Here is a 27,963-nt window from a genome sequence, read left to right on the forward strand (position 1 = left end):
TTAAACAGATCAAAGACCACCCTGCAGAGTTTGACATGGTTTACACAACGCCTAAATAAATCCCGTCGTCTTATTGGTGATTTGCAGATCACGTGACGTCAACTATTCATACCATTGCACTCATAAATACTCGCATAATCCAATATTGGACAAAATTCATGTCATGTCACGATTGTATCAGCTGGAAGTTTTATAAAAGCTGCTTTGAAACACACTTGGACCCCGTCCATGCAGCCAATTCTAATTGATTTGATAATCAATCTGGTATTATATCCGAGCCAGTGTAATTGGCAGGAAGATTCTACAGAGTGCTCGAGGTGCACACATTTTTTCAGAGGGGTAAAGAAAGCTTATTATAACCGCAGCTTGTACAAAGTTTGTTTAAATTATTGGGGGGGGGCATAGATCTGCAGGGGCTTTTACTGCACCCCCTTCCCGTAGTAACACCGCTGGTCTTAGCAAAATACAGGAGAGAAACATAACGTTTATAATTATTTAACGTGGCTTTTCACGTGTCCACAAATCCTCCAGTCCTCCAATGATTACAGAATTCAAGCCCCTAGACAAATGGCATAAGTCAAACTATTACTGAGATGGACTTAAATTAACGTTCATGTATGGGAAGGGCTAATGAAATTTTCTAAGCAGGGGCACAAACAGGTACGTACAGAGGCAGACGCAGGAGTTTCCCTGTCGGGTCAAGCCCCCCCAGATATTTATTTTATGTCCGATCGTTGCTGACACACGGACACGTGGATGATGGATATACACTGTGGTGTACAAATAATAATCCTTACAGAATGTCTTCCTTTTTATAAGTAGTATGACTGTTGTTCTAGGCATTTATTTATTACTTTAGTTTACGTTCCCACCCCCTGGATCCGCCCCTGAGGTGGATAGGACTAATGGCCTCATTGTCACCATGAGCTTGCCGCATATCAGTGGTAAAAACAGGCAAAAGGAGGGCAGCTGTGGATTACCATTTTTTTTTAGAATTGTCAACAAAAGAACAACCCGTCACACATGGTAAAAAATATCCTTTAATTCAACTTGACCTCTCTGATGTCAAACATAGGATTTGAGCACAATGGCCGTCATTGTGTTGGGTTGTTATGAGCGATAATCCCACGGGAACAAGGACTCTCAACCTCTTTCACGACGACGGAATTTGTAGGCAGCATGGAACATGTCTCCAGACTACAAACAATAAAGCCCTGTGTTTTTCCAATACGGATATCCGACTAAAGTGCAAAAAAGTGGAAAATAAAAGGGTAACATTGGAAATGTTGCCGTAAACATGGCATTGAGCCCTGCTGAAAAGGACGACATCTAACGTTAGCTGTTTCCTGGCAACAAATGATACTAATTAGTCGGTTTACATTGTAGGGTGTACATAGTGTAGCAATGAGTAACCATGTGGTGTTTTATCAGCGAGTCTCCGTACATTGTGAGGGAATATCACCTTCCGAAAGATTCGCATGGACAAGTTTTGATGGACAAGGTAGGCTTGGCGCCCCTGGGCCCTTTAAATTGTACTGCCTATGGGGCGCTTTCGGGACCCTGTTCCGCCGACATGTCCTATAATAAAATGGAAACTTACTTTTAAACTTTAAAACTCACTTTACTGGATAACGCTCTCTCCATGCTGAATAACTGCAGGAATAATTTTGTGCAAAGAGGGGCAGGGTTCCAATTTATAAGGGAAATTCTGGGTAAAAGCAAGCACGAGGACATCACGGTCTGGTGTGTCAGTGTCGGAAAATTATGTAACAAAGTTGCATTTTCTTCTAATTTATTGATTTAAATTCACAAAGAATAGGGTCAGTATCATTAAGAGAACATTACCCAAGATTGTACTCTTTTGCAGTTCTACCTCTTTTGTACAAATGATAAAAACGGGGGTCCCAAAGCTTGCAAATGCCGGGGCCTAGGCCTAGTGATTTACGTGTGTACAGGGACCTAGATTGCATTGATTCACTCTTAATTGTTGAGTGGGCGATAACCACCATTGTTTTTTCGTTGGAGAACCAGAGCACAGTAGTACGAGGCTTAAAATATTATGTTTTTTTTGCCCGCCAAAGTTCGCAGAATGTTCAAGGGTTTTCTTTTAAATCAAAGTGCAGTGCACGTTTGTTTCAGTTGTACTGCCCGTAGAGGAGAAGTTAATTCATTTATCATGTACAGTAGTACATGTTGTTGTGTAAAGAGTTTCAACATTATAAATTAGTGTTAATTTTTTTTGGGGGGGGGGAGGCACGGATAGCCTGCCATAGTCTGTCGCTGGTAGGCAAAAACTGTAAAGTCTACTTGTACAAATGGACGTATTAAAGATGCCAACAAAACAAATTTGAAAACTGCAAAATACTGAATACCAGTTAATTGTTACAGGGTCTATTGTACAGTCAGTGTAATGACACAGTTCAGGAAATGTGCTTTATTTTATTTCATTTCATTTCATAATGGTTTATTAAACATACGGATCATGCAGCATGTCTGTAGACTAAATATGTCTGAGTACAAGATAAAAAGTAAGTTTGTAAAATATGAGACAATTACAAAACACAGTTTTCAAAAAAAGAAAGTAGAAAGTTAGATTGAAACGTAAAAGCAAAGAAGAAGAATTACAATAGTGGGAAGTTTAATCCAAGATGTCTCTGGTCAGGAGCCATGACAGATATACGTGCACTAGTAAACATGAAGTGGTGATCGAAAGCTAGGTTTAGATTATCACCCAGTGGCTGCACATTGTACACAATATCAAAATCTACAGAATCAGGGATTTCCGGTAGTGTGAAATTTGTCTTAATATATTCTTTATTTATGGGAAAAGCACATTTTCAGGAAAACAAAAAGTCTTAAAGGACTGCTGAAACGACTGACCATACATGTCCGGGGAAAAACTTAGAACAGTAATGAAAAAAACAAAAAGATATACATGTACACGTAACCCATCCACGGTGAAATATCCGCAGTACCTGAACACTAAAGAGAAACAATTAAGTTAGCGATGCTACCCTTTCAGCTTATATTTTACCATATTTATACAACATTTTGCGGAAAGAACAGTATTGTTTAAAAAAAAAGGCAAGGTCATTTGAGAATACAGGGACCAACATCCAGATGCACCAGTTTGAACATGTTCAGTGTGAATGGGTCGACGTACTGGTGCGCTGAAGGGGCAAACCTAGCACACATGTACTGATGTTCTCAAATGGTTCACTGTACGATGCGCTTTGTTTTGAGCATACTCATTATTTACTTCTCTGATCAGGTTTGTGATGATGTCGGACTCATTGAGAGGGAGTACTTTGGCCTGCGTTACCGCTCCAAGAAGGGAGAATTACTCTGGCTCAATCTTCGAAATCCACTCAAGCTTCAGCTGAACACCAAGCCGCCCCATAGACTCAGTCTGCAGGTCAAGTTCTTTGTCTCGCCCCAGGAGCTCCAACAAACAATCAGCAGGTAGATTCCAGAGTTGTGGATTGGTTTGTCTTATTTTGTGACTTTTGTTTTTCTTATCATTTTCATTGATTTCAACAGTGATGGTGTTTGTAAATAGACAAATCAGATGACCCTGGTAGCACTACATGTATCACTGGTTATTTGCAGTGATCCCCACCAGTGGGGTGAATGTTGCAATGGCTGCTGTACAGACATGACAGAGCCACTCTTCCATTACAGCATCTCTGCACAAAATCCCAATGCCAGGGACTCTGGGGACCCTGCCGTTGTAGGGGAGCCATCCAGAATGTCCCGTGAAAAGTCACTGGATTTGTCAGTTGGTAATAGTTTATTTCACTTAAAAATCAACATCATAACCCACAGGCTGAATAACAGACTTGTGCTGACATTCAGAAAATTACTATAACCAGCAATGGTTTTGCAAGTAATGCATCACTTTTCTTTTTCAGTTTTTATTCCTTTCCGTGATTAACATAAAACATGCCATAGTTACATGTGGATGTAGGTACCTGTGCTTTGGTGAGCCAACGCAGTCCATGGTAGGCACAAACAGCAGAAAGTCCACCCCTTTATCAGTTCGTTCATTAAAGTGCATTTACTGTGGGTAAAGAATACTACAGCTCCGATCAAAGTGAATGAAATAATGCCTAATTAGAACTACTAACCTGGCTCAGGAACATGCCACATGAGGAACACCATCATGGGCACGGCAATCAAGGTGATTGGTATTTTGCATGGGCAAAATCGTAACTTATCAGGTTTTTTGAGTGTAAACAATTTAAGCCAACTCTGTCATCATCATTGAACTGTGTTCTATGGGGTGTTGCTGGGAAATACATATTCATGATGTAGAAATTTAGCTGCTGCTCTTCTCCAGCAGAAACGATGATATGCAGTGATAAATGGTTAAAAACAGTCTTTGGAAACATTGAATGCACAAGAAAATGAATACCCAAATGAATTGTGCATGTAAATGTATCTATTAAATTGCTAATAAGTAAACAGTTTTCTTGGCAGAAGTGGTTCAGTGCAAGAGAAAGAGCTGATAAAAAGATAAACCTGAAATCTCACAGGCTTAGCCAATTCTGCCGTCATCATGGATCCGTTTTTCAGTTGGTGGTGGAAAACTGAGTTATCAAACAGAAAAGCTAGCATGCGTGGATTAGGGTGTAAAGACAGTGAGTAGTTTCCGGAAATCTTGGAAATTTAGGAGAGAGGATACATACAAATTGATAAACTGGAAATCAAACTTAGCCAATCATATTTCCAAAGCTACTCCTGTTCTCTGATGTATAGCTTGATAGTACATGTCGCATTCCAAGAATAAAAGATAGCAGTGTTTGTGAGAAGACGACAGACTTTGTAGTTGATTGTCAGTGCACCAAGAGACACTCCGGTTGATGCATAGTTTTTTTAAGCCAACGTTTGATTAAGAGGTGGCAAACAGCAATTCAGACATCACAGGAAACTTGCCTCGAAAAATATAGCAATCTTCAAATTAGGGAGGCCAGCATACAGTAGTTTTCTTATTTGTTAGACTATGAAGATAACACAAAATTTGGCAAGGTTGCAGGGTGGAAAAAAATTAAATTTTAAAGTTCCTTTTTTACCAGTACATGAATGTACGACTACTGGTACTTAAAGCATATTAAGAAAGTAAGTGCTCTTGGTACTTTTTATAAAAAATGAAATGTAAGTCTGAATTTTTTTCAGTTGATTCAAAACACTCATCAGGAAAAAATTACGGGAATATACAGTCCATTTTTTTCAAAACACTAAAAATCGTACATCAGGAAAGCAACCTAAATTTTTCATAATTTTTGTGTTCCTTTCCAAATTTGTATTATTTGGGGCTGGCAGGTTCATCATCCGTCAAACAAAACCGTTGGCCATGGTTATAATTTGTACCAAGATGCCATTGATATCAAGTCAATTTCAAACACAATTCAACCATTATGCCGGTTTTAATTTGGAAACTGAGAAACGCTAGGCCCAGGTTCCCCAGCATTAAGTGCACGGTGAACAATACTGGCACTTCTTGACATCACACTGTGCAATGCGACGGTTGTCATCAGACTCATCACTGGCAGCAGCTCCGCAGTTGTTCAGGTAAGTTTGCTAATAGACCTGTTGATGATCTGAATGACTGTAGCTAGTTATCTTTTAATTAGTGGTCTTAATTCTGTTTTAATTAAATTTCAGCACCTCAGCTTTATTACAAGTTGATTAGACTCGTGATTTGTGCATAACGTTGTGGAGGCAAGCTCATTATCGCAAATTTTATGTTCCAATATACATGTACATCAAAGCCTGATATTTCCTGGTAGGTGTGTAGCGGAAGTAGCATTCTTTTTGAGAGACTGCCGTCTCTTAAATTTAATTTGAAATTGTCCCAGCTTTAAGGCTGAGTCTTCAACCTTCAGCACAAGCCGTTGGTTTTTCTGTCGGTTAGATGAGTTAACATAGGTCCATCCATTCTTCTGAAAATCAGCTGTAATTTTAGATTATGTGTCTTAAGTTAAAGCCGAGCCTCAACTTCTTGCGGAAAAAAAAAATTCATTCGCTGTTAGAATCGCTTTCTGAACCATATGATTGTGGGTGACCTCTTAATTAATGATTGACATTAATGATCATCTGTTTGGTTTGCATAGAACTGAACCACATTTTATTAGGCTGACGGTTTGATATTCACATCACATGAAGTCCCTCATTCAAAACTTGGTTCATGAAATTCCCTATCAAATGCCTCAGAGAACGTCATTTGTAATTATAACTTAAAATGTGCTTCCTGTATTCTCACTACAGCCTTATACGTGTAAATGAAGCTTACATAAGATGTTCCTGTAGGCCTATTACTTCATTTCTAAATGTAACTAGTCAAGAGAGAGAACTTGCACATTTGTAAAATTATTGTTTTACAGGTATAACTTTGGGACTCTAGCAATAGACTAAGGGACTGATATGGGTTCTTCTTGGAAATGTTACGTCCTTTTTGGCTGCATCAGTCTGAAGACGTCTCTTTGGAATTCCAGTGCTGCCGAATCACAGGTGATGATGCAATATTTACACATGTATGCATTGTGCATACACATTGTAATTTTCAGGTCTTCTAAAACTTGTTTATCTGGTGTTTACATCCAGACATGTTGCAGTCATTTTTTTGCTACATTTGCCAGTATTAACAAATATGTTTTATACTTCAGGGATCCTTTCCAAAGTTAGGTCTACAATCATCTTGTTAATAGCCAAACTAGTTTTGGTTCTACTCTATGTTTCTCGTTATTGGAGGTTGATGAAACGGTAGTTTGAAAATGATGTGGGTTTTGTGTCAGTAATGCTAAAAACATGATTAACCTTTTTTTTAAATGTATGCTCATGCATCTTGCATCCATCTTTGAGGCAGCAATATTACTCAAAATCCAAAGAAGGTTGCTCGTGTATACAACTCACCTTATAAAGTTTCAGCTGTATATTTCAAGGAAACCAATATTTTAGGATCTTGAATTCGAATCTAAAAGTGGCACGGTTTAAATTGTGCCCCAATTTCAAATATGGGACTCTCCTTCCTTTAGCCGACTTCAGCTACACGATGTTGCACACTGAACCAACAAATTGTAGCAGAAATGAGACTACAAAACTACACATAGGTGTTCAAAGCAGTCAAGGATTACCTGCTTGAAATGGTTGGGGTATTATGCATTAAATTTCTTGGCATTTTCATGGCATGTTGCAGCCAGTTGTACATGTATGTCTTCATGGGTTGAGGGTTTATTTTTCTCCTAATTTATTTGTGAAAAAAAATTATAGGAGAAAAAAAGATGGAGCTAGCTGCCGGAGTGTACTTGCTTATAGAGTTGTTTTACTTTTGATTTCAGAGTTGAAGAGTGCATCCTTTACTTTGAGGTGGCTACCAGCCATGAAGGATGTCTTCCCAGAGGTTTAATGCCATGGAGGAAGATTCAGGACTTTGGTCTCTGTAGAAAGCCTATCAGAATAAGGGAGACATACATAGTAGTCAATCACATCACCAAGCTGATGGCTCTCCCCTGGTCATGTACCTACCCTGGGAAGCCACCATCCTGGTGCTTTTTGATCACATGAAGCGTAAGGCAGCTGGATACTGACATGCTGACACAGGTTTGTGAGCTTGCTTTAACTGAAACAAAAAGCATATTCCACATTTTGGTGGGGCACTTTAGATGAATTCTTAAAATGTACATACAGTCCTGTATCAAGTAGGCACATGCAAGTATTTAAATCCAGCAATCGATTTTAATGAACACTGACGCCAGGTATTCCGAAGTCCCCTGTCAAGAAAGATCTACACAGTCCAGCTGTCATTTTTAAGCAATAAGAATATGTCTTTTCATACCTGTGCTCAGCAAGGCTGAGGTTGCTTGGACATGTGAAACGGAACAGGGAAGAGGGCCCCTTAAAAGGAACGTTGGAATCAGATGTAGTGCACCTGGGAGAAGAAAGAGGGGAAGACAAACGAAGGGAAGGATAGACGATGTCAAACACAAATTAATTTTGAATTTTTGCCCTGCCCTATACTCAGGGTATGCCCCCGAAGGCTTGGGAAAAAAAAAAACAAGCGTACTCGGGTGGGACTCGAACCTACAACCTCCTGTTTACTAGTGCAGATGTCTTATAGTATACGGTGTATACAGAGTATACAGTGTTAAAATACAGGTCGGGCAGGGCAAAAATCCCAAATTAATTTACATCTCCCCGGCGCAAATCCATCCTTGAATTTTAATGAAATAGATGTCAGACATTATATGAAACACCGTGGAATGGAGGACAAATGTGCCCTAGATTGGTTGAAATGGACGAAGGCTGCTCTTTAGGATGGAGGCTCTTTACCCCATTTAAAGATGGGACAAGACTCTGAAAGAGAAATGTTGTGATTTTGATTTTATATCTCTCTGCAGCTGTTCCAACTATGAAGAAAACACATGGATTACATCCACTTTGTGGGCACCACAGGTGTGGACATCCTACCACTAGTCCATACAGTCTAACAACGACGTGGAGGGTTGGCATAGGACCCTCTGTGCTGCTGCACAGTAGGGGATGCTGTCACTCTCCGAGTTGGTGAGTCTGCTGAGCGACCAAGTCATGCTTGTGACAATCCAGGTTCACCTCGTCAACTAGAGGCTGTGCCGTTACCAGGGGAGCATGTACAAGCTCGTTCAGGGATGCCTCTTCTAGTTCTGGAATGACTTTGTTGGCAGCAAGAAAACACTGAGGTAGCGCCTTCATGCAAGCATGCACCTATACCATTTTGTCCATAGTTAATGATAATTTTATTGAAGCCCTTAATTATGATTTATGTGTACTTAGTTATTTGATTTCACAACAGTCTTCCTTCGTATTTCAGATTCGTTAAGCTTATTAATGCATAGTGATTGCTTTTCTTAATTGTTATTAAATCCTATTCCTTTGTTTGTTTAACTTAGACTCCAAGCAGTTGATGATGATCCTTCAATTACAAAAGCTATGTAAGTTAAATCAATTGTTAACTATTTTCCTGGCACTTGAAGTGACCTGTCTAGTGGTCATACTTTACAGGGTTTTGGTCGGTTATGCTCTTACTCTCCACTGGTTCCTTTTTCACGCTATTTTTTTCCCATGATGTAAACACTTGTGCCATTTCATGTTTTGCTGCTGTTAGCTGCCTGTGCGTTGCATAGAAAGAATACTATTGTCCTGTTGTAGCCTTATACTTTTATATTTCATGTGCTGAATTTTTTGCATAGCCCATTTTTGTTAAAGTTGCATTGCGGACATTCTTGGGCATTGACAAAGTTTCCTGTAGGGTAAAATTAAATCATTAGTTGATTTTGATCCAACTACACCCAGCGTAAACATCTCTTCCAATCTGCTCCAGCCTCCGCCGGTATTTTGAGCAAAATATTATGGTGCAGCTTTCCGCAGCAGCAATTTATCTGGCTTTTTGTTTGGGGGGGAGGAGTTTTTTGTCATCTTGTACTGCCCTTTGTCAATTTCATCTAGTCTTCGGGTGAGGAGAGACAAGAACAGGCAGTCTGTAAGTGGTGAGTGAGACCTTTAAATAGATATACATGGGCTTAGACTTCTTGTGCAACATTTTAATGCCACAGTCTTATTTCTCATATCTGTCTTTTCCTGTCAAATCTAGGGTCATTTCCTGTAACATTAGATATGGCCAAAAATTTATATTTGCATCCACAATGTTTGGATTGGTGAAATTATACCAGTTGTTCTGTTTGTTGTGAACATTATTTGTGTAAATTACTGATTTGGTTTACTCTGCTTAAAATTATTTGGTCTCAAAGGATTGTTTGTTTAGTTGGTTGCACATTTTATATACTTAATTGAGTGATGAAATATATTTCCTCTTTAAAAACATGTAGCTTCCATTTTTCAGAAATATTAGAAAAAAATTATGTTGTTGGCATTTTCATGAATTCATCTCTTGCAGCTTAACACTTTTCAGATAACTGATTTACATTTCATAGAAACATTCTGGGTTTATATATTTCAGTAAATCACTGTACGAAATTAATACGGGTAATTCACAATAGTGCACCTCCAAGAGTTTACAACGCGTTGACCAGTCACAAGGTGTGAAATCAGTCGACCCTTTTCCAACATGCATTGGGTGGACAGATGTTGTGCATTGTAATTGGCCAATGTGTTGCAAACTCTTGGAGGTGAACTATTGTGAAATGCCGTTATCGGTGAATTTAATGATGTAATCAGGAAAACTAATCTTCATATAATTTATTGGTTATGTAATATCTGCATTTTTCAGATGGACTAAGACAGTTCAAAATCCCTATTGACTGTCCTTCTTTTAATCCCCTTCATCTTTGTAAATATATCATCACCACTGTAATAAATTCCTGAATATATATAAGAGGCAAAGAGAACTTGCTTCACCTGTCTTTTTGGGTGGATCCACTCGGTAACATTAAAGTTGTTCTTAATGTAAGCCCTTTCCATTTAATTTCAGTTACATTTAAAGTGCCTTTTCACACATTTGAAGGTGTGACTAGTTTGTATTATTCCTAAGTCTAAAGGTTTTATACATTGTGTCATTTCTTATTGGTTTGGACTGCACTTACATTTTTCTTTTGGACGTTTAGTCACACTGTTCAGGGATTTATTGTTTTCATTCACATTATTTCACCTTATTTACAAGAACATCTGGACAGTTTTTAACTTCTGACTTTTGGTTGCCAATGAATATTGCTTTTTTTCACGCTGTGTTATGTATGAGAGTGATATGTTTGGACTGTTTCCATGTATATGATTTGTGTAAGTGTTTTTACATTCAGATTTTATATTTATACATGTACGTGTTTTGAAGTTTTGGACGGTGTTTTGCTCTGTAGACTGTTTTTATTAATCTTGAATTAAATTGTAAAATCGAGGAAAGTTGGCGTGATTGATATTGCAGGTATTATTTTAAGGCAAGTGGTTTGCGGTGACACCGTGTAGCTTGAAAGATGTATTTTGTGAGCGTGTGTGCCTCCGAAAGGAGCTGGTTTACCCAACGTTTCAGATATTGAATTTGCTCTCTTTGTCGTCAGGAGACTCACGTATACCCATCATGCAAACCTTCAGATCTTAATTACTACATGTATTTTGTTAAAGAGAGCAAATGGAGCTACATGTACTTAAAGTAAGAGCTTAATTTCAATGTCAAGTACATGTACATATATGTATCTTTGCTGTACATTTTAAAAGCATATCATATTAAGAATGAATAAAATAAATCTTCAGGTTTGGTTCCAGTTGGTGTGAAACCAACTTGAACCGAACCTGAAGGTGTGTTGTCTGGGTGAATTAAAATTATTCAAATCTCAGTCAAGGGCAGTTTTAAACACATGTATTCAAACAAAAAAATCATTCAAAAATGGACAGCGCTAAAAAATAATAACACTTATTGTTTATTGCTTGGTGTCACCAGACATGTGTACTACATGACGCTGAAGAATCGTCTCCTGCAGGGTCACTACAAAGTCAATGAGTCAGAGAAGTTTCAGCTTTGCGTGCTGATGGCTCAGGCAGAGTTAGGCAATGAGGAGGCTGTTTTGGATTCACAGTATCAATCCATCTTACCTGAACTAAGGTTAGTGACCGGTACACTTAGGTGTAGGGCCTCTTGGCACTGTCAAGCAGCACTGAAAAGCCATTACAAAAAGTACATGTAGTTTGCCAAGTAATATTTTACTTTTACGTTCAAGGTAGAAACCCATTTGTATATACGTGTAAGGCTGGTTCATATAGTATGAAAACAAACGTGAATGTGGATTTGTGATGGCAAAATTAACAAGAGTTGAACTTCAATTCGACTGGCAAATTTCATTGTGACTATTTTGTGATGTCAGTTTGCTTCCTCTTCGCCTTCACCTGAGGTGTGAACCACCTTTGATGTTACTGACAGCTCAATAACAGCACTCCAAAGGAAGAATCAAAAGCGCCATAAAGAAACATGCAACCCTATCAGTCAGTCTTAACGAGACCACCTGTTGCCCACAGGAGAATCTATGAACATTGATCGGGTTCCAAAACGCCGCAGTTCATCACCAAATTGCAGAGTTTGTGATAGGAATCCACTGCATTGATATTTATAGCCTACAGAGTATCATTCCAAGCCATCTGGTTAATGGGCCCTCAGTCACACAGTGTACCTTGTGAGCCATCTGGTAAGTGGGCCCTCAGTCACATAGTGTGCCTTGTGTTGACCAGAGAACAAAATGGGGCCATATAATTACAAGGTGTGTAAACTACATGTAAGCCAGGTCCACTCACAGTTTCTCTTTCTGTGAAAAGCAGTTTACACTCAGTTTACATGTACAGTAAATGGCTCTCTGTGTGAGGATTATCTGTAGGAAATGAAAAGGAGCATTTATGGAATAATGGTCCAGCAGCTATCCCTAACAGTCCCAAATCTTCCGATTTCAATGTGATTTTCATACACCCAAGGGGGTTAGGGTTATCTCTGGACTGTACAAGAAAAATTGGCATTTTCTCTGGGTCCTACAAGAAAATGAAAGAATGTCTGTCATTGTGGTTAACAGCTAGAATGGATCTAGGGGGGGCCAACTGGGACCATGCCTCCCATCCCCCCCCAAAAAAAGGGAGTAAAAAATTATTTTGAAAAATAATGAAAGAAAGGCAAAAACATGTAAAGAAAAGCTCCAAAGTATAACCTTACCCCTGAAAAGGGACATTAAAGATTACACGATAAAACAATTCTGGGCTCCTTCTGGTTCATAGGCCCATAGGTGACAGTGGTTTCCCCATCAATTTATTCCACTGCTGTTACGTTTTGCCTGAACATCATGTGAGCTAATTAACTCCAATCATGAGTGTCTTCAAAGATATTTATGAGATATACCTGTAAGCAACATATACTTCACAATTTGATACTTCATGTCAGAAATGAGGTAATATAGTCAATTTCTTCATTTTTTATGGAAGAACGAAGAATGTTTCACTGTCAGTTGGCTGGTATTCACTCCTATAATAAGTTGTTACATAACCCTTGCACTTTGACCTCCTTGATGACAGCGAGCACAAACTCCTGCAAGTGAAAGAGGCCCACCAGAACTGCGGGGCAGAGCTGACAAAGACACAGGCAGAGATTCAGTTCATCAATAAGATCAACAAGTTGCCAGGTTATGGTGTGGAGTACTTCGCTGCAGAGACCATGGACAGAACAAAGGTGGTGATTGGTGTCCACAGCGGTGGGCTTCAGATATTGAGCAAAGAGAGAGATGTCATTAATAAGTAAGTTTTTCCATTATTATTTTTCGATTCTCTGTTCATGTTCATATTTGCTGTTTGTAAATATTAAACGTATACAACTGATGTTTGAAATATTAAGATTTAACCTTACCATCTTGAAGTGATTTTACCAGTTTCTGTAACCAATTCATTTTTCCACAAGTCAAGTCAGCCGTCAGTCTTTCTCAAGTCAAGGCCTGAATCATTTTTGTAAGCCTGTCTATTAAAGCTGATGTCATGATTGACATGATATATTTGTACTCGTTTTCTGACATCTTTTGTCAGGGACATTACCTGTGATGGTTTTAAAAACAGGTTGGACCTATCTGCCCAAGTTCTTCCATCATTATGCTGATGATAATGATTATGAAAACAGGCAGAATTGCTTATGCACAAAAAAGTATTTTTCTTGTGTTTGTTTCAAAAAAGTTGATAATAAATAAATTTAACGAGTCAAATTATTGAAGCCAAGTTTCATCAATCATTTTCTCCCAAACCAAGTCTCAAATCAAAAAATGCACCTTTTTTCTAAACTCCGTTGTTGACATTACCTTGGCAGGTTATTAATGGATAAACTAAAATCTTAGTCATAGAATGACCAATTTGAACGCAGACTTGGAAAAGCTCTAAGTTTTAACAATAAATGTTTTAGTTTGCATTGTCTCTGCTGCTCTTCTGATATCATTTATTTGAGGTGTATACACAGTTTTAAAAAGTGAGCAGTTTTGTGTTAAGGAAAATTGTTGGCTTTAAGTTTTTCAGTAAAGAGGTTTTTCTGTCTATTTTCCTTCCATTTTTGTAGTATCAAATTTGAGGATATCAGCAAAGTCTCCTATCACCAGAATCGGTTTTCCGTCCACTTCTACCCTTCCTCAGACGAGGCCAATGAGGAGGATGTTGTTTCCATTAGGAAATTCCGTCTCACCTCTCGAAAGAGCGCCCAGGCTCTCTTCAGGGCCTTCACAGAGTCCCACACATTCTTCCGAGTGAGTCTTCTTGGATGTTGAAAACCTCAACCCAGATCCTTCTCATAGTGAAGAAGTGTGGTTAAGGTTCTTGACTCTTGATCAGTTTTTGTTTTTTCTCCTTATTTAGCGATATACAACTTTAGCTAATGCAAGCTTATGCAATACTGATTTCCCCCCATCCATATGGGTGTCTGTCCATCCATCTGTCCATCAGGATTCCTATGTTTGTTTTTTAGTTTATTTTGTCTGTCCATTCAAGATTGAAAGTTCAGAAAACTTTGTCAAAATCATTTGCGGTTGAGTAGTATAACATTCTAATCAATGCAGTAGCGCCATCCATTACCATTCTCATTAACATTCATAATCTGCAAAGTAAAAGGATTGAAAAAAAATGTGAATGCATCTTTAAGTTGGTGTTAGAAGTAGTAGATAACAGGTCTTTCTGTCATTTTACTTGTAAAAGTAGTCACACAACACCACTTATGGCGTGTCAGAATATGTAAAACTGCCATTCCGATACGTTGGAATTACCCAGTTACATGTAGATCTTGAACTGACCCCATTGTTCATCACCCAATATTTCCGTTGGCTTGTTGACAGTGTGAGAACGTTGAGCGGGTGGTGCGAGAGCAGCATTCCCACACCGGCTGGGGCGCGCTGCTGGCACTCTTCCGACCGCACACCAACTATGGCAAGATCTATCGCTTTGATATCACCAAAACGCGGCGACAGACCTACGACAATGCTTGGCATCTCCTCCATCACGATAGCAGCCCCCCACCGGTAGGCTCAACCACCAATTTTCTTGTTACGTGTACTGCTGAAGTATCCGGAAAATATCACGGATCATTTTCTTTGTCCATTGATGGCAGTTTGTTTGTACCTAAATTAGCGACTGTCGTTCTGCCCGGGATAGTAAAATGCAAAGTTTCCTGACATTTTAACAGTTTTAGGTGGTATTATTTACTGCAACCTTTTTCCTTGAGAGTATTATTTTCAGCCTGAAATGCTGAGGAATGCTGCATCGTTTGTTTAGTATTTGTGTGACATTTCTTCCTGCATCGTTACTGCTATTGCACTATGAGACAGTATCATGGAGTGCTGCATGCTGTAACACCCAGCCTTGGCACACTGGCAACTAAGCTAGAGCTCTGCACAAGCTCAACATCCATGGACTAATTGTAGCCTCTCTATATTTACAAATCTCAGCATGCAGACGATAATATATAGACCACATCGGCTGTTGTGTACTGAAAATGCCATAGCCTGTTTAAATGGTTACACATCATCTTGCGTGAACTGATTACAGTGAGACCTCGATAACTTGAAATTCAAGGGAATGAATAAAAACTTTGTTATCCGGACTTTCAGTAAATGAAAATCTCACTGCCATGGAGACATAATCGTTACAAACCCACCCCAAGGTAGCATCATTTTGGTGGCTATTTTCCACTTTTTATTCATTCTCACGGAGCCTTTTTTGCCAATAATCATTTGGTAAGATTTTTTTATTGTTGTTATGTCTAGAAGGTCATTTTTACCAATAAATAAATAATCCATCATGTTTAAGGTGTACCTTCGCGTGGAAAAATTTGGTCTTTTCGCCGATCATGTTTACAACGTACTTGTGATGTGTGATGCCGAATTTGGGTTTGCATTCAAATGGGTTTTCTTATGACATGACTTTTTGTAGTCCCATGACCATTGTGATAGGCAGTGATTGGTTCATCTGTGCATGGGTCTTGCAGTAGCAATCATGCTAGCTTGAGAGCTGGGATTCGTTCCAGTTACGGTGCGGGCGTGGTTTATGAAGCATGCTGTGCAGCATGCGAGCCGCGCAAGCTGATTGATCAAGAGTGAAAAGACAATGTGCACTCAGCAGCGATGACTCAGTACGTGGTTTTGAGGTCCCATGTTTGTACTTCGACTTAAGTGGGATTTTGGCCGCTTATAATTCGGCTTACGGAAGTATTTATGTACACAAACGTCTGTTCTTTCGGGAACAAAGCATTACTTTGAGACAAGCAGACTTTCGACTTATCAAGGATTATCTTATCAAGGTTTTACTGTAATTCCTGTTTTATTTAAGAGATGAATTGTGTGGAGAGTGTTATCATGAAGCATGTTTCAGCATTGCTGAAGGCTACAGCTTTTCGTGCCTCTGTGAGCCAGAGAGCATGCTTGTTGTCACATGAGATACATGTAACTCACAGGTGGCAATGACACTGCATATTGTAACTGCGTGAGTAACTGTAACAGTCATTTATATGTTTGTGGTAACAAAAGTTGCTGGTTTGTTGAAGCTCCAGTGCACGGAAGTTTTGGATCTGTGATGACTTCATTCACAGTTGTGGAATCACCAGCTGATTTCATGAAACTTAACGCCGAAGCGCAACTCTTCACATGCCAGAGTTTACTGCGTAGGTTGCACAACAAACTGTCATAAGTCTGTGACTTGTGCAACAAATTATGGTGTTCCCAGTCATTTTAGGTAGTGTAATTTATGCATTGTTTTACCACTGCTGTTCATAAGACTCATCATTGCTTTATAGCTGGTGAAGACTTTCTATACAAGAAATAAAGAAATAGACACTTCCTTTCTGGGAGTACTTCTGGCTTAGTGGTTAAGGTTGATGTGACTTCTGGCAAGAGGGTCAGGAGATGGAATCTAGCTTCTAGCAGTGTGTTGTCATCTTGAAAAGGTTGCTTCACTGCCACTTGTCTTACAAATCTATATTTGTCTCTGTCTGAGTTCTACACTGAGTCCAGGCCTAGCTCACAGTGGTTTCATTTTTGTATTGTGTCTTGTTATATCCTTGTTATTGTGTTGTCTTCGAGTTTGTACCCTTAAGGAAATATAAAATTTGTTGTTTTTATTGTGCCGAAACAGGGGTAGGCATAGATGTCAGTCTAGCTTATTAATTATTAATGCATGCGTTGACCATGTGTACATCTACATGTACTCTAGTATGCGCTAGGTCCTGGTGCTTGCGGTGTGTTTTAGGGCTTGCACAGTTACGGTAATTCACATTACGGAAGGTCATATAGCGGTAGGATTGCTGGAAGTTATGTGGAGCTCACTGAGTAACGGCTCACTGTATCAACTGGTAGGTGGAATAGTTGTAGTGAACTGTTTATTTGGGTTCAGATTAGATTAGGAATAGAGCATAGGTTGTGAACCTTTGGCTGAGGGCTAGTGGTACAGGGATTGTTGTGGATAGTTAGCCATCTATGAGCATCATAGGTGGGGTGATAGCCGGGTTGTGATCTGGTAGTCATTGAGGGTTACCTGGAGTGCTCTGGTTCCCTTAAGGATGATTAACCCATGGTTTAATCAATCCTAACTTATGTGAATCTTCACATAGATAATGTGAACATTATTGCTGCTAGTGGTGGGATATTCCTTGGAAAACCTGTGTCACTGTAAGGTTTATTTAGGTTTTCTTGTATTTGATTGCTACCAGTAAACTCTGCCCGAGGTGGTGGTAAACTTTTTGATGATGAAACATTTATGTCAATGCTGTCATTCTTTACAATGTAACCAAACATGTTCACATTATTTAAAATACTGAATATATCTGGCCAATAAATTGATTAACTACACATAAAATAGGATTATACATTTGATAAACCTTCAATCAAATGAACTGCTCCTAGGCCTAGTCTGCCATTCATTAACCCTAACCCCCAAGGGTGTATGTAAATCGTATTGAAATTGGAGGATTTAGGACTGTTAGGGTTAATTACCCCCCCTTGCACTTAGGGTAACTGCTCACCTGTGCATAGGGCTAATGAATGTTTTATAGGATAGCACACGTAGGTGCTGATATTGGCGTCCCAGTATTAATAGTCGTACCCCCCTTGGGTTGCCTCTGCCAAGGTTTGCCATATTGTTATTAGCAGTTTTACTTGCCTACCTCCAAATGGGTGCTGGCATTAGCTAGGGAACAACCTGCAATGGACTGGTATCCCATCGGGGGCAGTGGGATAGAAATAGCCTTGGGAGTGGTTTCATGCTAAGGAAATAGACACTGGCGCGATGACTTCGATGGCTCAGAACAGACTTGCTTTTCGGTGGGGGGGTGCAATGAAAACAATTGTTTGGCTGTGAGAGAACTTAGAGATTTTCTGCATGGTTCTGACGGAGAAAAGATGAAATCTTCACAAAGGCGGGCGGAGCTAGTGTGACTGTTCAATGTAAAAGTGCAAAAAAAATACCAACTGTCGTAGAAGCTGTGATTATCCTCATCACAGGAGTTCATAAAGATAAAATATTCCATAGCCAAGCAACTTGTTGTAAAATCAATCATAAGTACAGCTACACCACACATTTATGACGCAAAACACATGGCGCAAAATTACACTGAGCTTGTGAAATTGGCTGCAGGCAGACCAGTGTGAGGTGTGCTGTTAATCTGCTGTCACAGTGTTGACAGTGTTGACAGTCTAGCAATCTGCATTGGCAGGGGGTGCTGATCCACTAGATACTTGAACCCTTTACTGAGTGTCCTAGCAGCATGTGTGTTGATGTCTGGTCCCTCATTAGTTTTGTATATAAAATGTCCAGAAAGTTTCTGAAAGAGGGTCGCTTATTGAGCTTAACAGCTGTATACAGCCTGTAGTTGTAGGGAATAGATCAACAGCGGTGCCTTTGAGTGTTGCAAAATACGAGTTTGCATTCTGAAATATCATACAAATGTTGTAAAAAAAAACTCTCAAGCGTCAATATTTGTGGCATTTATCAGTAATTTGAAAGTGGGATGATATATCTTGCTTTAAAAAACATGTTTTCAGCCCAAAATTACACCCTCTATAAATTTTATACAAGTATATAATGTTATATAAGAGTACAAATGTTGTCACATTCCCTTGTACTCTGATGGAGATTTATGTGATCTCTTTGCAGCAACGTTTCTCAGTGGATTTGGATACTCGTCTTGCCAATAGTCAGCCTTACTCCACCCAGACCCTGCGGAGCACCCACTCCCAAGAGATCATGCTCAGCCGTCAGCCCTCACGGGCCAGCGAGCTGAGGTTGCTGCCGATCAAGTCCCACAGGGAGTTGAACCATTCAGATGATACAATGCCAGAGGGGACACATTCAGGGCAGGTAGGTTCTTTTTCATGGCAAACACAGAAGGTATGAACAGAATGAAAGCCAATTTGACAAACGAATTACCATTATGCAGACAAATTACAATATCATACAAACAAATTTCTAAATCGTGCAAACGAATTCTTAGGCACAAATAGGTAAAGCACTGACACAAATTAATAAATCTTTTTCATGAATTGGTCAGTCACGGGCATGATTGAGTAAATTATGGGCATGAATGAGTAAATTGCGGGCATGAATGAGTAAATTGTGGGCATGAATGAGTAAATTGTAGGTATGAATGAATAAATAGTGGGCATGAATGAGTAAATTGTGGGCATGAATGAGTAAATTGCGGGCACAAATGAGTAAATTGTGGGCATGAATGAGTAGATTGCGGGCACAAATGAGTAAATTGTGGGCATGAATGAGTAAATTGTAGGCACAAATGAGTAAATTGTGGGCATGAATGAGTAAATTGTGAGCAGGAATGAGTAAATTGTAGGCATGAATGAGTAAATTGTGAGCATGAATGAGTAAATTGTAGGCATGAATGAGTAAATTGCGGGCATGAATGAGTAAATTGTGAGCATGAATGAGTAGATTGTAGGCATGAATGAGTAAATTGTAGGCATGAATGAGTAAATTGTGAGCATGAATGAGTAAATTGTAGGCATAAATGAGTAAATTGTAGGCATGAATGAGTAAATTGTAGGCATGAATGAGTAAATTGTGGGCATGAATAAGTAAATTGTGCAACTTGGTAATAAACTTGCATGATTTGGTAATTGGGTAAAAAAAACTCCACCCAGTCCCTCCTGGGCCTGTTTTGATATTGTGACTATGTTCCATCTTAAACTCCACCATCTGTCATGGTCAACTCCTCTAGCTTCACCTTCCCCATCCAAGGCCCATCCTCTGTGCACAAGCTCCACCCTCCTTGAGCTCCACGCTCTCCACCCCAAGATCCATGGTGTGTCCTCTGCACAAGCTCTGAGCTCCACACTTTCCACCTAAGCTCCACCTTCACTCATTAACTCTACTAGCTCCACCCTCCCCATCCAAGGCCCATCCTCTGTGCACAAGCTCCACCCTCCTTGAGCTCCACGCTCTCCATCAACTAATATTGACATGTTTTGTCAAATTACTCACATTTTGGGCAACATGTCAAAATAGGGTTTGTAACAACTCTTTAAGATAAGCATCTCATATTTTAAATACAATTTAAGCCACCAAATAAGTCAGGAGTTTTAAAAGAAAGGATTGATGTCAAAGATTTTTAGGATAGGGGTAAAAATTTACAAATGTTCCTTAAATGATTTTACCCTGGCAATCTTTATTGATAAATGTATCATGAATTTCTCTCAAAATATCAACAGTTCGTAATTTCTCACTCCCATGTGCTTTTCATTATTTTTCATACATTTACAATCTGGCCCAGCATTTTTATGATGGTTAGCCAGCCGAAAAAAAAAACAAGCTACAAGCCACCAGATTACGACAGCCATGTTGGAGTAATAAGGCTATTAAAACAATCCTGCACTTTGCAAATTAATACAAATATTCAAAATATTTCAGCCACATCATGCCCATTTTTATTAAGATGATAAACTGCGTGATGTGTTCAATCGAAAAAGCTCATTTGGCTCTTTCCAACACAAACTGAAACAAAATTCCTAAACATAAATGGCACAGATACCCATGTTGAAGAACGTGCAGGGCAGGAACTTTGTCTACGGGGACATTACAATGGGCATTAAGGCAAAGACCAGGGGCATCAACTTATCAACGCAGTTACCTCCGATGCCTCCCCGAAGTTCCTGCCCTGATCTGGTTCCAATCCACTTTGTAGAGGAGCAAGAGATGGCATATTGCAAAGCACCATTGTCTCCTTTGGTGAGCATTCACCGTGTGCTTGTGCATGTTCACACACAACTTGTTGCAGGATGTGCTAACTGCACAAGAACAATTTCTGTTATATGAACCGTTATGTTCTTTGTTAACCCTTCTATGGTTTTACAGCATAAATATGCACGAGTGCCCACAGTCACTGGTGAGCATGTAGTTTCTATATGGAACTCAAACATGCACAGGTTCAGTGTGTACACAGTAGACTGCCAGCACAAAATGACCCAGGGTCTTTTGTGCAGTCCTCTTCACTGCATTTGGTTTACTGCACAATGATGCACATGAAACAGTGAAGCACAGTTGTTGGGCAGCACAAAAGTGCAATCTGATATTCCTGTGAGGGACAGTTGGTGCAGTGCACAACACAACACAGCTGTGTTTCTTTGAGGTGTTTACCAAATGACCCAAAGAGTGACTTCAGCATAGGAGGGTTAATGAACTGGTGACGGGGTACGTCCGAGAGTGCCCTGCATTTTAGCTTTGGAACTCATTTTCGTTCTCTTTACAGGAGGGGAGTAAAGATGGTCCGAGCCAACCCAAAACTGCAGAGGCTGAGCTGGTGAACTCGCTGAAGGATGAGCTGGCCAACATCCGTGACTCCCACACTTGCCAGGTGTGCCTGGAGCGCGACATGTCCACCGTCTTCTGTCCCTGTGGTCACATGATCTGCTGCGAGCGTTGCTCTCCAGAATGCTTCCGTTGTCCTGTCTGTCGCGCCGACGTGGCTTATGTACAGAGAGTCTTCTTTTCCTGAGCCGCCTGCTTTTTGTTTTTCCACATCCTTTTGGGTTGTTCTCATTGTGTTTGTTCCAGGGCAAGTGTGTGAGGTGAGCAGATATGCAACGTCAAATCTATGCAAAGTGTACAGCATTATCGAAAGCACCGAAAGACTCAAACAGATGAGAGTGTATATTTGATGAAATATTCAGTGAGTTGAGATGTTGGCTCTGCTACAGCTATGTCATTCGTATTGTTAAAGTTCTTAAACTAGAGAAGAGGTTGCCCATTCATATCACATTGACATTTAAAAAGGTGTGTGTAACTTTCTCGGTTAAAACTTTTAGATTTGTATATCTTTGAATGTACATTTTATTGATCTGAATTGAATTCCAAAAGTGGTCCTTGCCAGAGTGACATTGTATCTGAAGCAATGTGGCTTTCCTGGTCCAGACCTTAAAACTTCATCTTCCGTTTATCAAATCATCATCAGTATTCATGTGATACACCAGACCGATACTGATTAACCAGGTTGAAAAGTGGACTACCATTAATTCTACATTCCTAATGACCGGTTCTTTATATCTCTTCTTGTGTATTCAACCAGTTTTGACAGGTTTGCAAAATCATGCACATTTGGGCAAAATGTGGTTTTTTTACAACCGTTTTAAACGTCTTTTTTGAAGAAGTTTAGAATTAACCATCAAAAAAGTCAGAAATTTTAAAGGTACAGTCACACCGTTGCAGCTGTCCACAGAGTAATTGACAAAATTATTGTTGGTTTACTACTTGGTTATACTCGGTTTAAAGATGGTCATAGGACTAAACTTCCTGTGGAATAATTCTCTCAGGCAAGCTGTCATTTAAAAAAAAAATGAAAGAAGGCCATTTCCAGCACTGTGTCTAAAGATGCACATATGGAAATTGCCATTAGTAGTTCGTTTTCAATTCAGTGAAGCTTGTGCAACTGTTGACAACATGCACATGGTTGCAATAATTCATCAGTACAGTGCACAATGTCACACAGCTTCATTCACCTGAATGAGAGGAGAAACATAACTCAACAGTGTTTAGTTAAAATCAAGATCATAGAATGTTGTTTTTCTTGGTATATGCTGCATTCACTGAGCTCAAACTTAAGGTTACACATGTAGTTGCAAGACACCTTTCTTTAGATTTTGAGCACTTCTGTTTCTTCAATCGAACATAGTGCACCAGTGGCAGATGACGGACTGTACCTTTAAAAAGAGAAAGGTTCGAAGGTGAAGATTTTTAAGATTGAAGGAAAAAATAAAGATTCATTCAAATACTGTACAAATGTTGCTCAAACAATATTACCCCAGCACTTTTTCTAGATTATTGGTATCCAGAATCCCATTGAAACACTAAAATCTCACAATAAGGTAAGAAACAAAAACTAATGACATATTTTGACAGTTGCTCCTTTCTAAGTCGTCCTCGGTTCCAGCTGATTTGGGAACAATTGTAATAAAGGGCAATTCCACTGACTTTCCTTCAAATTTTTTTCATCCTCATTTTTGCCCCCGCTATCGTCTCAGCTCTTGCCAAAGTGCTAGGAGGCTTACTTTGCCAATCAGATTCCATGCAGGACAGTGTGTGCTTCCATTTTCAAGAAATGTCATGGAGAATTTCGTTATCAGTATAATACGAAATTCTTTGAAATTTCCTGGAAAAAACCCAGCATTTATTAACAGTGCACACCATCAAAAAGTTGATATATATATATTTACTTCAATCACAAAAGAGTTTTTAAAAATTTGTTTCAGGAAAAAAATTGAAAAATCTTTTTTTTCTAATGTTCCCCCGTTGCGAGGAAGATGGCGCTGTATTGTACCCACTGTAGTACCGTAGGCGCTTTAAAAGAAACCCAACATTTTTCAGACATTTGAGAGAGTGGTTCTGTTTTGTGCAGAGAAAAATCAAGATTCATGCAGGGTGTTTTTCTTGGAGCTAAGATGTTTATTAAGACAAATATAGTGAAAATATCCCATGTATTGGACACAATAAGCTTTGCATTTCAGTGCTACACCTTTTGATTCCAAAAACTTGTTTCTTTGGAACTCTCAAGTTTTTAGTGATCTTGACAAAGAAATTTTCTTGTCTATTCCAGTGAAATTTTTTCTATCTCTGTGGAGTTCGAAGACTCTGTTTATTTCAATATCTTTTTCTGTACTTTACAAAGAATTTACAAAGAAATTAACATTACAATCAGTACAAAAAAACTAAGAGAAAGTATTCCTGGCTATAACAAAAGAAAAGCATAGTAAATACATGAAAATTTAAAGCAAAAACTCACAAAAAAATAAAATAGCTAAACCGGATAGGAAAATTCGGAAACACGTTGATGCTCCTTTTAACTTATCTGAGGAGATTTAAAAAAAAATTGACATACAGAATTAGAAAATTAGTTACAATATAATTACAGTAAATTACAGTTAAAATATGTCTATACTGTGCAAAATATAATCAGTAATGGAAAACAAGGTTGTTGTTGCTATCAGTGTGACATAGTGCCGCGTTTTTAGCATAACAAAACTTGAATGCATCACTGGACATTCTATTTCTTTGCCGGGTTAGAAATTCCTTTTAATGCTTTTTGAACTGAAAGACTATGTCAACATCAGCTGAACAGGCATAACTGTAAAAAACAAAACCCTCTTACATCGAATGATCCAAATTTGATGGAGCATTTTAACAACACTCAAGACCAGATTCATCCTGTAACCCAAAATTCTGGCAGAATCATTGATCTGGAGATATTTGTTGCCGGTGAATTTCCTGAGAAGATATTCAACAAAGACCCAAGTGCTGAACGTTTTGACACAGTAAATGAACAAGTGCTGATGGCTTTCCTCTTGGGTGTTACTGAGAGGGCACTTACTATTGTATTGTTTGCCAGTTGAAATTTATATTTAAATCCATCTCAGTATGCGTGGACTATGACATTGTGATTTCTCTCATCAGAAAGACATTGTTTAATCCTATTTTAGATTGATTGGAAACGCCTTGTGTTCGCAGGTGCTTTTAAGTTTGTATATGTCTTTTTAAACTCAGTTTTGTATATTTATCCATCTGCTGTGCCATGTGTTATCACACATTCAAGTGATGTGTCTGACATTGTTTTTAACAGTTGAACACGATGCTTAAATTCAAATAGCTGCCTTCTTTTGAGGGTCACTGACGATAAAGTTGGCTACATTTAATTTGTTCTCACCGCTCCACTTTTGTACCTTTGTGGCATTAGTAACAGAAATGGCGATGATGTAAACATATCCTATACTGGGCTGGTTTTCTTTTTTAAATTTTGAGGCTGAAATGAATCGTTTAAGAGACTTATTTATTCACATTTTTTGAGAATATGTACTCGGTTTAAAATGTCCATGTGGAAATGCAGTTAGAGAAAGAAAAAAGTGGTCGGATTTAAATTTTTGGCTTAGAAGCTACCGAGCCTTGTGCTTCTTGTTTTTCCAGTAATGCCTTAGTTCAAAGGACACTAATTGGCTTAGAAAACTTATGGTGTTGGGGATAAAATTCAAGGACAGTTCAGACACTTGTGGAATACGTTGTATTGTGGACAAAACTTTAATGAGAACATTGGAAATTATTTAAATTTGTTCTTTTTCCTACATACGGGGTAATCAAAGTGAAATCCATCAACTTGTACATGCTTACAGATTATGAAACAATAATATTCCTATTATTTCAATTTTTATCTATGTTATGTATTGACTATTCATGTTTTTGCATATGTATTTCATTTTTAATCGTCAAGAATGATTTGTTATATCAATGTTTTGTTTTTTGTCAGTATTTCAGAAGGTGATGTAAAGTTGCAAAGGTTAAGTGCGCTGTGTGTACTGCATGCCAGTGTTATTTTTGTATGGATGTTATGCTAATTAGTTCAGCACCTGTGAAACCTATTTGGTGTGCCTCTGCATAAATTATGTAAATTTAGTGGATTTGCAGTATCATTAAACAAATAGGAGTACCGTATTTGTAATAAATGATTCAGCACCAAGTGTTCTTTAACTCTCTGTGCAGTTGATTTCCAGTCAGGATGCAGTGAATGTGCTCATTGGACAGGAATCGTCATTGAAACTCATCTTTGCTAAGCAAGGAGATGCCAGTTGTAAACTTTTCATGTTATATGCACAGGCAGATACATTTTATTCAATCTTCCCAATGCTTTGTGGCCACTGTGTGGCCTATATCCATGAATAAGATGGTGACAACCAGTATCCCAAACGCGGACACCAAATGGTGTTAAATTGCATCATTATTGCCCATGGAAGCCATTTTGTCTCCAGGTTTGCAGAATTCTTTGTTACAGTGCATGTCCCATCATGGCTCTCCTTCGGCATTGAACCAAAGGATGTTCTCCGGGTACAAAGGAACAGAAACTGCGCAGCTTTGCCAAATTAAGGATATGAAAATCTTACAATGTGTACAAATCCGGTGTAATTAAAAATGGTAGCTACTAGTGTGTCATATTTTTGTAATTACAGTACCAGATTATGTAATACTGTGTATAACAAAAGTATTTACAGAAAGTATGTTGTAGACTTAGTACCACTATTTATATATTTTTACATGCATGAACTCATTCATGGAATACTTTTAACAGCATTTGTGAAGTGGCTGAACTGTGTAGCACAGTGTGCTTTCATGGTTATATTTTTAGTGGTAATTTGGGTGTGGAATATTTGTGTCATATTGGAGTGGAATATTCTCATGGTGGTGGAATGGGATATTCATGTAAAAATGGGTGGAATATTCTTGTGATATTGAAGTGGAATATTCATGTGATAATGGAGTGGAATATTCTCGTGATGGTGGAGTGGAATATTCTCGTGATGGTGGAGTGGAATATTCTCGTGATAGTGGAGTGGAATATTCTCGTGATAGTGGAGTGGAATATTCTCGTGATAGTGGAGTGGAATATTCTCGTGATGGTGGAGTGGAATATTCTCATGATGGTGGAGTGGAATATTCTCGTGATGGTGGAGTGGAATATTCTCGTGATGGTGGAGTGGAATATTCTCGTGATGGTGGAGTGGAATATTCTCATGATGGTGGAGTGGAATATTCTCGTGATGGTGGAGTGGAATATTCTCGTGATGGTGGAGTGGAATATTCTCGTGATGGTGGAGTGGAATATTCTCGTGATGGTGGAGTGGAATATTCTCGTGATGGTGGAGTGGAATATTCTCATGATGGTGGAGTGGAATATTCTCGTGATAGTGGAGTGGAATATTCTCATGATGGTGGAGTGGAATATTCTCATGATGGTGGAGTGGAATATTCTCGTGATGGTGGAGTGGAATATTCTCGTGATAGTGGAGTGGAATATGATGTGATATTAGTAGAGGTAGTTGCAGGTGACAAGTACAATGGGTAAATTGATTTTAAGCTCAGATCACCACTCTGTGGTGGTAGGTATGGGGCTCTGCCTACTTCTTCGGCCCATCCATGTCTGTTCTTCTTAATTTTAGTGAGTCAATTGCATAAGTCCCATCACAAGTCCAACAATATTTCATTTTCAACCCTCCATTTTGGAGAGAAAACAAAAGCCATTGTAGGGTTTTGGAGTGTGTAAAACTGTAAAAACCTTGGGGTCAATCCTTGATAGCCTATGGTTTGAAAAAGCATCTGTCCACGGCATTGTCGTTTTTAGTCTACCTCATGTATTTCTTTCTCTCTGAATACCCAATCAACTTGAAACAAAGTGGTAACTTTATCCCCCCCCAAAAAAGTTGGAGTTGTATTTTCATGCCATTTAGCAGCTGTAATTCAAGGTAAGGGGTTCAGTTTAGTTAAATGTGGGCAGAAGTGCCCACATGTTGAAATTATGAGCTTTGGGATGTACCACATTATCTGAGGTTATTTGTATTGTGTTGAAAAAAGAAAGAATAAATGGAATATTTACCAATTGGAGAGCTTTGTTACGTTATGTTGTCTTTTTGTATGTTTCCTTTTTATGTTTGTTAATTTTTTGGTGGAATGTTTTAC

The 27,963-nt window shown here is 38.9% G+C and overlaps 1 protein-coding gene across 3 annotated transcripts; it reads left to right on the forward strand.

Annotated features, from left to right (window-relative positions):
- The first annotated feature begins 1,246 nt into the window (after window positions 1–1,246).
- On the forward strand, window positions 1,247–27,888 carry LOC110985806 (E3 ubiquitin-protein ligase MYLIP-like). 3 transcript variants are annotated; one of them, XM_087134738.1, is made up of 10 exons: window positions 4,050–6,510; window positions 7,338–7,599; window positions 8,397–8,714; window positions 8,925–8,966; window positions 11,423–11,584; window positions 13,030–13,248; window positions 14,048–14,231; window positions 14,814–14,996; window positions 19,120–19,323; window positions 21,725–27,888. In XM_087134738.1, exons 5-10 carry the CDS (start codon window positions 11,436–11,438, stop codon window positions 21,968–21,970), a joined length of 1,185 nt encoding a protein of 394 aa, XP_086990864.1. In that variant the 5' UTR covers window positions 4,050–6,510; window positions 7,338–7,599; window positions 8,397–8,714; window positions 8,925–8,966; window positions 11,423–11,435; the 3' UTR covers window positions 21,971–27,888. The 3 variants fall into 3 exon arrangements, with proteins under 3 accessions (XP_086990862.1, XP_086990864.1, XP_086990863.1); XM_087134737.1 differs by having other exon boundaries at window positions 5,553–5,571; window positions 6,384–6,510; window positions 8,397–8,966; XM_087134736.1 differs by lacking the exons at window positions 4,050–6,510; window positions 7,338–7,599; window positions 8,397–8,714; window positions 8,925–8,966 and adding exons at window positions 1,247–1,501; window positions 3,272–3,462.
- The last annotated feature ends 75 nt before the right edge of the window (window positions 27,889–27,963 follow it).

The sequence above is a fragment of the Acanthaster planci genome, linkage group LG03 (genome assembly GCF_054643075.1).
Source record: "Acanthaster planci isolate LZ-2023a linkage group LG03, COTS_SCS, whole genome shotgun sequence".
Classification (NCBI taxonomy): Eukaryota; Metazoa; Echinodermata; class Asteroidea; order Valvatida; family Acanthasteridae; genus Acanthaster; species Acanthaster planci.

What these genes read in the sequence shown, in the direction of transcription:
- LOC110985806 (XM_087134736.1), top strand. Translation starts at nt 1,415, where the DNA reads ATGTGGTGTTTTATCAGCGAGTCTCCGTACATTGTGAGGGAATATCAC. An exon ending in GACAAGTTTTGATGGACAAG is followed by an intron (nt 1,502 to 3,271) that starts GTAGGCTTGGCG and finishes TTCTCTGATCAG; the next exon opens with GTTTGTGATGATGTCGGACT. An exon ending in ACGATAGCAGCCCCCCACCG is followed by an intron (nt 14,997 to 19,119) that starts GTAGGCTCAACC and finishes ATCTCTTTGCAG; the next exon opens with CAACGTTTCTCAGTGGATTT.